General features: G+C 39.8%; 1 protein-coding gene across 1 annotated transcript in view; it reads right to left on the bottom strand.

The window, feature by feature from the left end:
- Nucleotides 1-7,336, bottom strand: part of fam20cb (FAM20C golgi associated secretory pathway kinase b) — a gene marked incomplete at its 3' end in the record, with an annotated part of 53,000 nt that extends 45,664 nt beyond the window's left edge. The window contains exons 1-3 of the mRNA XM_079260395.1: nt 6,816-7,336; nt 6,448-6,623; nt 2,193-2,271 (exon numbers count right to left, since the gene is read on the bottom strand). Coding sequence (XP_079116521.1) covers nt 2,193-2,271; nt 6,448-6,623; nt 6,816-7,321 — 761 coding nt within the window. The 5' untranslated portion in view covers nt 7,322-7,336. The remainder of the gene's footprint in view (nt 1-2,192; nt 2,272-6,447; nt 6,624-6,815) is intronic.
- Nucleotides 7,337-12,625: the final 5,289 nt, after the last annotated feature.

The following is a 12,625-nucleotide window of genomic DNA, read 5'->3' as shown; positions in this document are numbered from 1 at the left end:
CTGCCTCCTACCTATCATCCACAGGCTTAACCTCTCTCTCCGAGCTGACATGCAGAGGATGGAAAACAGCCCGTGTAAAGAACCATTAACCCACAATTAAATTACAATCACCATAACAAAAGATGGCTGACATTTAAATCCACCAATCGAGGTGGGATTAGGAGCAAAGAGCACTTCTCTGGGGGTGCGTTATCGTCTAAATATGACAGCATGCACAAAGGAAATGTGAATTAATCAAATACTTCACGGAATCCAGCGGTGGGGTGTGTTCACTGCTGGATAGACGTATATCCTCAAGCCAAGGCTGCATTATAGACATTAGTTGAAAAGGACACACACTTGTTGACCTTTGTAAGTCTACCTTTCTGTGCATGTCATAGATGATATGTGCATCATAGTTAATTGATTCTTGGGAGCTTTGCAGTTAAAATTCTGAAGCCTTCTATAATCATGTATTGCAGCACGGTAGATGATTGCTAATAAAAAATAATGGCAGAGTAGACTGCCTGAGTAAAAGAAATGTTACCACCTTGATTTGAGCAATCATCCAGGTAAGAGCCTCTTACAGAAAAGCGTTGCAGTGATTTATCCTTTTCCGATGGTTATTTAACCACTCCTAAAACAAACAAGCCAGAGGATGTGTCTTATGGAAGTGGAAAAGATGTAACTGTGTTTTGGAAGAGTCAAATCAATGGTCTGCATCGACACTGAACAGCAAGAGGTTATAAGTATGATTAGGTTACGAACTGTTTCTCTAGGAGGCAGAAATTACTCAAAACAGAGATTACGTAAAAGAAGGCTACACAAGTTTCCAGCCATAAGAATTTGTGCTTCAGACTCATTTTAACGGCATAGAGACCTTCAGCATGCAGATTCACAGAGCTGTTTGCTGGCTGAATATGCCAAAAACTCCTACAACCTTTATGCTTCCACCGCAGAGCATCACGTGACGGCTGCGTTTTGCAACTGTCATCGACTGGATATCAACGTTCTATGACGTCCACCAAGTGTCATTCAGTGGAAAAATAAAGAGGAAGTGGCAGAACTGGGAAACGAGTCGACATTGGACTGGTTTTTACTGGCTGGCGAGAACTCAGAGAGAAAAGTCAGAGCATTAACAGAAGTAAACTTGGAAGGATATCAGTTTTGCTGATATTGATTGTGAACAAACCTTAGGGGCAAATACATTTTTTATCTAAAGAAGGCACTCAAATGTCCAAAGTGGTTTCAGCTCATCTTTAAAAGACACAAATATCTGTGGCAAATTCATTGCAGTTCATCTAATATTTAACAGTCAATGTGATCCAAGAGGGAAAGTCGTGTAATCATCAGAGTGATCAAGATTTCACCTCTGGGCCTTCTGAATGTTCCAATTCATTTATTATATGTTGAGAAATTTCAGTGACTAAATGAACATTTCTGACATCCACTTGGCTCAATATGATAAGTCCACAGATCACTTCAGTCATTAGAACTAAACCCCTGGGTACAGTAGATATCCTTAAAGTTCCCTTACTCCTTGCCTTTTTCTTCCCCTGCACCAAAAGAGATAGCAAAGCCATGCTGTAAGCCCACCTTAAAGTAAAAAAATAAAGAAAAAACAGCACCGACAAGCAGTTAGCATTTAATCAATTTTATAAACAAATACTAACAACAACTCAAATCAGCTTCAGGAAAAATCTCTTAACTAGAATAAGAAGATCAAATCAAATATCTGCCTGGATAAATCTGTCTGGATAAGCGACGCCTGAAGGCAGAGGACCTCCAGCGCAGCCACTAAAAAATGCGACGTGTCACCTGAAAGCCACATGAGGTGAAATGCCTATTCAACATTTGGCTCTGACACAGCAGAACGATGCTGGCCTTCAATCCAACCAAGGTTGTGCTGAAATGAAAGCAATTTGATATCGCCATAGAGGCGAATGAGGAAATGAGATTGATGTTGTGAGGAGAATAAGTAGGCGGTGGGATGCAAAAAGGAAGTCGGTCAAGACCCAAAGCTGGTGTTTCATGATGAGACGGCACACAATGATGGCTTTTTCTTAAACAGAATGGAGACGAAACTTAACTTTCTATATGGTGGAGCAGGAGAAAATGTGTATTTTGTCACAAGAAAAGTGAAATCTGGAAGAAATATTTTTCCCACAGACGCCACACATTACGCAGTTGTGTTGAAAAGCAGAACAGCTTACTTCATGGGTTTGAACAGCGCCTGGCCGTAGTTCTGGAAAGTCATGATGAGCTTCAGCTGAGTGCCTCCAGACTTCATTGCTGTTGGGGTTAAACAGAGACCACAATAATTACCTTTATATAAGCTGACAGAGGTTATTGTTGTACTGTACAATGAACAAAAACTGAAGGGTTTAGTTTGAACTCGAAGCACAATTGTCGTGGTTGCTACAGGCTGTCTGGAAGATTCATAACCTGTGACAAAAGATCTGTGATGTATTTTTACAGACAGCAAAAGCTAGCAGCAGTTAAAAAAAAAAAAACAATTTGTAAAACACGTGAAGTGAGAATAACCATTGCAGAACTGAACTGACATGAATTCACGGCAGCTATCTGTTCAGTCTTTTAGAAAAGTAAAACACTGCAATGTAGTTCAGAAACACAAACATAGAGCAGCTGTTTCAGTCTGAGACATCATTCTTTCAGTCCCTGAAATGTTCTTACAATTCTTGACGTGGGGGTTTAAAGTTAAGGCTGAGTCCACAGTGACAGCGACACCCACTTTTTTGTCTTTGTGGCTTCAACAGACAGTTTTGTATGCATTCTCCCAGCCAAACTGTCAAAATGTTAATGAGTGCAAAGGAATATGTTCCTGATATGTTTGTGTAATGTGTGTGTCACTCTGACAGTATGTAGTTCTGCATAATTTGAGTGGAGGCATGTCTTTGTTAAAAAGAGGAGACACCAGATCAAAACCCTGTGGAACTCTGCTGGACCTGTTTGTCTGTTCATACGTGTGATTACGAACTGAGACTAAATGGCTTCGGCCTTAATATAAGTTTCAAAACAACACAGTGACATAAAGTGCCACTTGGTTTTCCAGCATTTGGAAGAATCCGTGTGAAATGCAGAGAGAGGACTGGTTTCCAGATGACATTTGTGTGGAAGCTTTTTTTGGGAATTTATTTAAATTATGAGTTATCATTAGGAAATGTTTTCACTTCGCTTCCTTTCTTCTGCTGTGTTCAATTCTGTGACACACACTGCATGTGTCACTGGGAAAAACATGCACACACATCTCACAAGAGAGCTTTGCAGAGTGTGTAAAAGAAATGGCCAACGTATAACAAATAGAGGCAAAAGGGAGCTGCAAAGCAGCAATAGATGTTCTTGCACCGAAATTTAATAAACCATTTCAAACAGATGAGCCTTTGAATTGACATTATTACACGGATAATAAGATTCTGCTAAATGATACTGTTAGATAAACCTTGTTCCCACTGCCCAGCTCTGACAAGTCAGCACCACCTTGGATATTGAGTTGAGTGATTCTTTAGATTTCCAGATTAGGAAAAACTTCTGTTCTTATTGTTTCTTTCACACATAATTAGCCATGAATTAACACCTCAATTAACACCACCAAAAATTTCATTTTCTTCCTAAACTAAGAAGGCTGCAACGCTGAATTAAAAAATAAAACATGTTTCCTACTTTTTAACCCAAGATTGCAGTTTGAACACATGATTGATTTCTTGCTTGTGTTGTTCTGACTCTCAGAAGTAAGTTGCTTTGGAGAAGATATCTGCTAAATGACTGCAGAATAGAATAGAATAGAATAGAATAGAATAGAATAGAATAGAATAGAATAGAATAGAATAGAAAAATGTCTGACAGGATTTTTACCATCATTAAATTTGTCCAAATGAGCAGAAACTCTTACTTTATTATCATAAGTTAACTGCCATGAAGTGGATTTAACATCACAACAACATTTTTATTCTCATTAATTTATGAAAAAATGGAATAGCAAGGACACTCACAGGGCAATTATTTCACCATTAATCTTAATGTTTTTAATTGCATTTTAAATACGACCAAGTTGATTACAATATTTAGCTTATTTAATCAAATTCATGCACATGGATCTGTATCAAAAGTTATTTTCATATTTTGCTTTTACTGTTAACATGTGTCAACAGAAACATGGATAGTATTTATCTATAAATGCTCTTTTTACAAAATACAAACAGTATATTTAGCTTATATTACTCATCTTTCATCTGCTAATTTGATTTCAATGTGACTAAAGTTTCATGACGCAGCCAAACATCAGTTTCCTCATTGTATTAGAGCTACACATTGTTGAAGTCAGTTTGCTCATGTAGCCTAAGCGTCTTTGTACACCAGTGTGTGTGTGTGTGTGTGTTTGCTTGAGCTCTGAAAAGTCTGAGATCTAATGTCACAGTGTTTGTTTGATGAGAAATGATAGTGAGGGTTCAGTGAAGGACAGTCGTCACTCGTCTAACACACTGTCGTTTACTCTCTCTGTCTGCTCTCTGGAGGGTCTATCTCTCTTTCTCCCCTTCCATCTCATTGTGTTTTTATTCATCCTTCTACCACCCATATTTTCTCCCTTTTTGAACATGATAATGTAGTCTAAAGGTACTCCTGGGACAAGGCCTGGTACAGAGACTAAAATGCTGAATTTCACAGAGAAAGCAAAGCAGCCTTTGCACCAGTTATTTCTACACTGATCGATTGGCTGCTGTGTTTTGGAGGCATTTTGACATGGAACAGCCTCTCAGTCAATGTTTTCATTTATTTTTACATATGGGAATAATACAAACAAGCAAACCGTGTACAGAGAAAAAAAAAAAATCGTGCAAAAAAAAAATCAATATCTGGCCTCAGATGCGGCTGGGTAAAGTTTTGCATGTTCATGAGGAGGTTTTAAATAAAGGCAACTGTAACTGTAATTGCTAGGAACTCATGCATGCAGGGGGGGCATGGATATAATGTCTCGTTTTAACCCACATACAGTGAACCACAGTTAGTTTTCAAGATCTGTTGTTGCAGAAGTGTTCTCCTCCTACCTCCACTCCGTTCACGCTCTCTGACCATCAAAGTGACGGACTGTTCCGATCAGCTGCTTATGCACGCTGTGTCTGCTTTCATGAAGGTTGCTGACACGAGGTTATAGTCTATAACGTGTCCAAGCATTCCTATCCTAAAGATAATAGACAACTGCTGTTGGCTTCTATTGGTATTCTGCCTCGGGCCTGTGTTAAGACTCTGTAATTACTCAGCCACTATGTATTTAGCTGGAAAGAGATGCTGAGAACTACAAACTCCTATCCACCCAGGCTAAAAAGCAAGATGGAGAAAATCCAACTTCTTGACCAAGCAGACAGAAAAGAAAGAAACATATCCCTCCCATCTAACCAAGCAAGGCAGCAAGCTTATGAACAGCTAATCCTTCTCCTTGGTAAGCATTTAATCTCTGCTATAGGGCAGCTACATTTTTGTCGTAGGAGGATAAACCTGAAGTCTGAAATACTTTCATACAGCAAGCCAAAGATGAGCGACCTTGAGTCGACAGGCACTCTTGGAATGTGTGAGCTGGACAGGGAATACAATCCCCTCCAGATTAAAAAGAAGCAGAAATAGGTTCAATACAACCCCAGCTTGCATGGACCATCACCTCAGTCTGGTGTTTGACTCTTTAGCATACATCGTTGAGAGCCAGATTTACAGTGGCTGTCTATCAGATCCAGAGCCCCAGCGTTTGATTTGATTCAAACCGCAGTGTGATTTGCATCGGGACCAGGTGTTCTCTCCAGCTTGATGTATCCTTCTGTGACGCTTTTGAGGAAATGCATGACAAAGAGCCGGGGTGTTTTCATTATTCAGTCAGCCTTGTAAAGGCAGGAGTGTGCAGGCTGATCAGATTAGGTTGTATGACGGCCTGCAGCTTGCTCACATCCTCCAGCATACTCGTGTGTTTGTTTATGGTGGTGTTTCAGCTCCAACTTGTTTGCACATTTTACAGCTCTTCCTCTCCTCTCACCTCTAACCAACAGAATGAATGTTGGCGGACAGATTCCCCTTTGGCTTACTGCTCACCGTTGCCAGATTGAGCTATTTATCTGAGCATTTAGGTCAAATTTGTATTATTATTGCATTATTTGATGTTTCAGCTGCTGAAATATTTTCAGACAGAATCAAACCAGCCGTTTACCTTGCAGTGAATGGACCCAGCAACAAATACTGAAAACTAATGTCAAATCAGGGTTTTTTGTTGTTTTTTTTTGCTTTGTTTTTAAAGGATTTCCATTAGTTGCAGTCAGTTATAAAAGCTTCCTGGAAGTTTACATTCACTATTCATCACTGTGACCAATAAAACTTATACATACATGTGTATAACCTTAAATGTAACCCTCCTACCAGGTTGCCATAAGTTACCATCTAGACCACCTCTCCTGTTGACTTCTGACTCACCGACGCTGGTGATCCTCTGGGTCAGCAGGTCCTTCAGCAGAGCATCAATGACTGGGTTGTGTCTAGAGTACAGCTCATATCGATTAATCCCAATGTGAAAGCGGAGCCAGTTGGGGTAGGAATCGGCCGTCAGCTCCCCTGTGGGACTGAACTCCTCCACGTTGCCCTCCCCGTTCCTGGATGAGAGGAGGAAGTAGGAGAGAAGAACAAAAAGAGAGGGGGGATTTCAGGTTTTGCAGGGACATAACATGACAGCAGATGAAGGCTGACATTAAATATGATGGCAAAAGACAAAACCGTTCTTCTGATGCACTGAACTGGACACTGAATTCATTTAGGTTTGCTTTCAAGGAGCAAAAACACTTTACCATGCCTGATCCTCTGCTGCTTTGGGGTCAAATCTGATGTCTGTGTTGACGTTGAACAAGGTATCCTCATCTGTCAGAGGTGGCAGGGATCTTTTATATAAAGGTTCGTCAAAGAGAGCCGCCAACCTTGAACCCCTCACAGGCATGTGTTTAGTCAAAGCAGCGTCCTGGATGAACTGTCTCTTCCTGTCAGCGCTTTGCTGACCAAGCCTACCCAGAACCTGCGCTTTGTCGCCTGGAACTGGGATCCTTTCCAGGGAGTGGGAGGAAACATTCGAGCTGGGCTCGTTGCTGAAGTCCTGGAGGATCCGCAGAGTGTGCTTGTTAGGCCAGCCCTGCTTCCCCCAGCTCTGAGGCTGCTCGCTCGGTGTGTGGGAGCAGGAGCAGCCGCTGCTGCCGTGCCTCTCCAGCTTGGGGAGCAAGTCTATCATTATGTGCATGGAGCATGCAATAAGGAACACCATGAGGATCAGAACCCGGAATTTGCGCAGGAGGATCATCTTCATGGTCTCCCTTTTAAGCAGATGTGAGTATTTACTGCAAATGATGAGCACGCAGATGAACAGGCTGACTACATCACTGATGATGTTTATTAGACTGGACGCCAATCTAATGAAATAAACATTAAACAAGTAGGAGCCATCCTCGCTTGCCGTCTTGAGTAAAGGATTCAGCGTTCAAACGGTGTGTTTTCAACATCAAGAGTCCTGCGTGGCTCGCGAAGTGTTTTCAGGCGAGATTTTCAGAGGCGCAAAATCATCCGCAAGAGTCCAGGTAGACCGGGTCGAGTCGGTTCGGACCAGCGGGCGAAATGCGCAAGCCTCATCCTCTTCACATTGGCACCTTTACCCTTCCTGGTGGAAGTATCTGTGACAGAGCGCAAACTATAAGCTGAGCAGAGAAGTGGATCCAGAGGACAGATGTGGGAGAATGCGTTCCCAGGAGGTCTGTCCGCGCGCATCGGTCTCAGCGTCCAGCCTGGATCCTGTGCGGGGAAGATCAGCCCGAGTTGGCCTGACAAAAACAAAAAACAAAAAACAAAACAGACACACACACGAGAAGTGCAGCGCGTCACATTTCAGTGTTTTCTAGGGAAAATCCCCAGGAAGTGTGTGTTCTCGTTCACAGCAGGATCCAGAGCGAGTTGTTCCGTCACACCGAGTCCGGATAAATCACCCTAGGCGTGCCAACAGGAGTAATCTGCACAGGTAAAAAGGGGACAGCCAGCCTCTAGGAGTACTGCTAGAGAAGAGAATGAGCCCCTTGTAGCATGTGGAAACTGGGTGGGTGTGTTAAATATGATGATGAAGTCAAGACTGGATCCTGCCTTTGCACAGCGTCACCGTGCGCAGATTGGCTGAGAGGAGAGAGAGAGAGAGAGAGAGAGAGAGAGAGAGAGAGAGAGAGAGAGAGAGATAGTGAGACACAGTGAGCATGTGAAGCGCACAACTGCATGTCTGTGTTCCTCTTGGAATAAATCATTCTTGCACATCCGGGCGGCGCAAGAAGAGGGCGTCTTTCTCCTGGCCAATATCCAGTCTGGCTCACACGCAGCAGCTAAGCGGGTTTTCTACCCCCCTGAAATCCATCTGCTGGAATCCCTCTGAAATGTCTCCTCCGAGTTGGCAGTCAATCCATCGATGATACATTAGACAGGCCTATTAGAGCGCTCATCAGTCTGAGGATCCAGTTCCATCCTGCGCTGCTGCCACTCAGCAGCAATTGCATCTTCAATAATGTTCAAAGGCTGCATGAAATGAAAACCACAAAGCACCTTTCAGCGCTGCTTTCTGAAAGCAGACGTGACTTCAGCTGGATGGAGAAATAATCGGACTTCGGACTTTCAGTACAGCACATCACAACAGAAGCTGCAGAAGGAGCCACATAAAAAACTCCACTTAGTGGACGAATGTTTCTTTTGCCTAAAGTATCATGGCCTCATTCAGGTTTCCTAGAGGCTGTAAATAAGAATATGTCATAAAAGAAATCTTTTTATATTTCATATACAGTGAAAGAACAGCTGAAACCTCTTTTAGGTCTAAGTTGTTCAATATAAAGATATATATATAAAAAAAAAAAAAACAAAAACCCAAACATCTTAATGCAGCCCCAGATGAAAAGTGCATTAAATATTACACTGTCATTATTTATTTAGCAAAACTAAGCGGAGGTGCTGCTACAGTGTATGAGAGAACAAAGAGGGTAAGGAATGCTAACGAGTGTGAGCATCTCCATAAAAACAGGGGTTTTGGAAGTTTGTTCATGTGAAGCATTTCGGTGTGTGTTAATACAATGCCTAGGAGGACAGACATCAGCATTGATCTTCAGGAATTGACTGTTGCTGCTCCTCAACCTGAGATGGGGTTTATGGGTATTTCTGGAGTTCATCAATACAAAGTGAGAACATGTTCCTAAAGTAAAAAATATTTTGTGATAGTTGTTGACTTTCGCAGGAGTGATCTTCACCTCAAGATCTGGCCATGCCATTTATATATATATATATATATATATATATATATATATATATATATATATATATATATATATATATATATATATATATATATATATATATATATATATATATATATATATACATATATATATATATATATATATATATATATATATATATATATATATATATATATATATATATATATATATATATATATATATATATATATATATATGTATATATATATATATATATATATAAATACATTTATATATATATTCATGGCATGGCCAGATCTTGAGGTGAAGAGCACTCCTGCGAAAGTCAACAACTATCACAAATATATATATATATATATATATATATATATATATATATATATATATATATATATATATATATATATATATATATATATATATATATATATATATATATATATATATATATGTATATATATATATATATATATATATATATATATATATATATATATATATATATATATATATAATATATATATATATATATATATATATATATATATATATACATATACATACATACAACAGAGCAACTTCTCAGACTGCAGGTCTCAGCTGATTAAATGTTCAAGTTCATGATTAGAAAAAAACTGAACAAGTGCAGCCAAGCAGCACAGTTATGTTTGCAAACAAGCCCAAATTATCAGCCCTCCACCACCATGCTTGACAGTAAGTCGGAAGTATTAGTGCTAATAGGATATGTCTGGTTTTCATGAGTGTCTCAGGACTGAACATCTCCACTTTGTCACACTAACTGTCAAGCATGGTGGTGGAAAGTGGATGATTCTGGCTGTTTTAGCAGCTGCAGCATTCATTCACAAAATGTCAGATAACTCATGCAGAAAATATTTACTTTAAGTTATTCCTGTTGAATATGGTCCTACACCTCTCTGTGCAATAATGCTAGTTGCTGCTTTCACTATAGATTTAGTAGAATAAATAAAACACCTGTAAAATGCCATGTAATGTTGTTTACCCAAGGCTATGTTTACCAAAGCATAAGACCTGGTAATGACTAGGTGTGTTGTTTTTTGTTTTTTGTTTTTTTGTTTGTTTTTTTTTAAGGTCCAGATACATAAAGTTTTAATTTATTTTCACATTGCTTTGTGGGCTATAAATGTCTGTGAGGAGCTGATAAAACTGTCTGTGATTACCTCTCCAGATTAGTTTGTAATTAAAGAGAGAAAAAGGAGGAGAGAGATGGCGGTTGCTGTTGTACAAACACAGATTTATAAGAAAGAAAAGTGAAGCTGGTTTCAGATGCTGTGCTGGGATTTACCCAGTGGAACAAAACATTAGCCACAAATCCATTAATGAAGCTCCCATGGAGGCTAAAATGAAAACATCAGCATGGTGGTCTTTGTATATCTAAGTTTCTAAATTCTGTGTGTATACACCACAAAGGTAAGAGAGGAAATTGGTGTTCAGTAATGGATTTTTCAAAGATGAATTAAAAAGAAGCATAAAGGCAGAGTAGAGCTTTACAGTATTTCCAGTGGAGGAAGGATTCCTCTAAACGAGTGTGTGATGGAGAGTTTTCATACATCACATTCTGAACATTGACATATTGGGGCTTTTTAACAGTGACTAATTCACAACAAAGCAAAAAGGTCCATCGGATCACCACCTCTGGTGTTTGATATCAGCGATAGCGTAAGGGTGGAAGACACAGCGATGCTTGTTGTCTCTCCAGATTTCATGCCAACTACTGTAGCCTGTGGCCTACTAGCCTGAGGTGAAACAAGCTGAGATGAATGTGTATTGATGTCAGTCAGACATGGATCACAGCAGTCGATGGGTCAGTGCCTCCCCACAAGGCCTGTCTTGTGCAATTGTAGCTGAGCTTTTCAAGAGGAGCGCTTGATTCTCCCTGTTTCGCTGTTGTGCTGATATGCCAATATATCGTTTTACTTCTTTCTCATGCCGTCAAATGACATGAGCGGGTCAGCTGTGCTAATAGAAGTGGACTGTTTTGAGGTGACAATTTGCAACACTAAATTATTGCACTGTTTTCCAACAGTAAATCGCGCCGCAGGGATGAAGTGATAGCGATGGCTGCGAAGCACAACTGGAGAAAAACATGAAATCCACGGACAAAGGAGCCCAGCTCTGGGATTTCCAGTGTCAAATTTCAGCCTTTGTCCTGAACAGTCACACTTTCCAAGCTTTTGCAATAGAAAGAGTGATTGAGCAACAGTATCAGAAGCACCTGGACTTTACACAGACGAGAGGAGGAGGAGCAACAGGGCAGCGGATCCTAACAGATAGCTGAGTTAAGCTCAGGTCATACATACACAAGATTTATGTCCTCTCCTTTTACAGTGAGATAGGACAGATGATAGCGAGCGCAGGGTTCCTATCTGCACTGTGACAGTGAAGGGTGGGGTCAGCTACTGTACAAAGTCTGCCAAAGAGATTAGGGTGAAAGGAGATTCGAGTTGAAATTACATTTTGATTCTGTTTGCTGATACTGTGATGTTACCTTCATCTAACAGTGAAGTAGGTGTTCACCGGCCACTTTATTAGGTACACACGTTCAAATACCTAATCAGCCAATCACATGGCAGCAACTAAATGCATATAGCCATGTAGACGTGGCCAGCATGACTCGCTGTAGTTCAAACTGGGAGTCAGAATGAAGGGAGAAAGGAGATTCAGAGTTGATGGTACCAGATGGGTTGGTCTGAGTGTTTCAGACACTGCTGAGCTACTGGGATTTTCACTTTACAACCATCTCCAGGGCTTAGAGGGAATGGTCTGAAAAAGAAAGAATATCCAATGAGCAGCAGTTGTCTGGACCAAAATGTTGTATTGATGTCAAAGGTCAGACAAGAAGGAGCAGACTGGTTGGAGATGATAGAAATGCAACAGTAACTCAAATAAACACTGGTTACACTGGTTACAATGGTTACAAGATAAAGAGAATACCATCTTTAAAGGTGGAGTATGTAAGATTTTCAATATTTAAAAAAAAAAAAATTAACTAAAAAATAACTAAAATCATTATTAGATAGTTTTTTTTTTTTTTAAACATGCAGGTTCCAGTCTGTCCATATTTGATGTGTTATTGAATTACAAGTTTATTTAATGACAAAGACCCTTCTTAAATGTTTGCCTACCAGTAAAAAAAAAATGTGCTTTTTGTCATTTGTCATCACGCATCAAATATGAACAGACTGGAACCTACATGTTCAAAAACCTTTCTAATTATGATTGTAGTTATTTTATTAGTTCATTTAATTTGAAAATATTGAAAATCTTACATACTCCTCCTTTAAACAGTAATTTATTTATATGTCATATTTAGT

This window comes from Telmatherina bonti (genome assembly GCF_933228915.1).
Source record: "Telmatherina bonti genome assembly, chromosome: 21".
Taxonomy (NCBI): domain Eukaryota; kingdom Metazoa; phylum Chordata; class Actinopteri; order Atheriniformes; family Telmatherinidae; genus Telmatherina; species Telmatherina bonti.
This window is presented reverse-complemented; position numbering and strand designations above follow the sequence as displayed.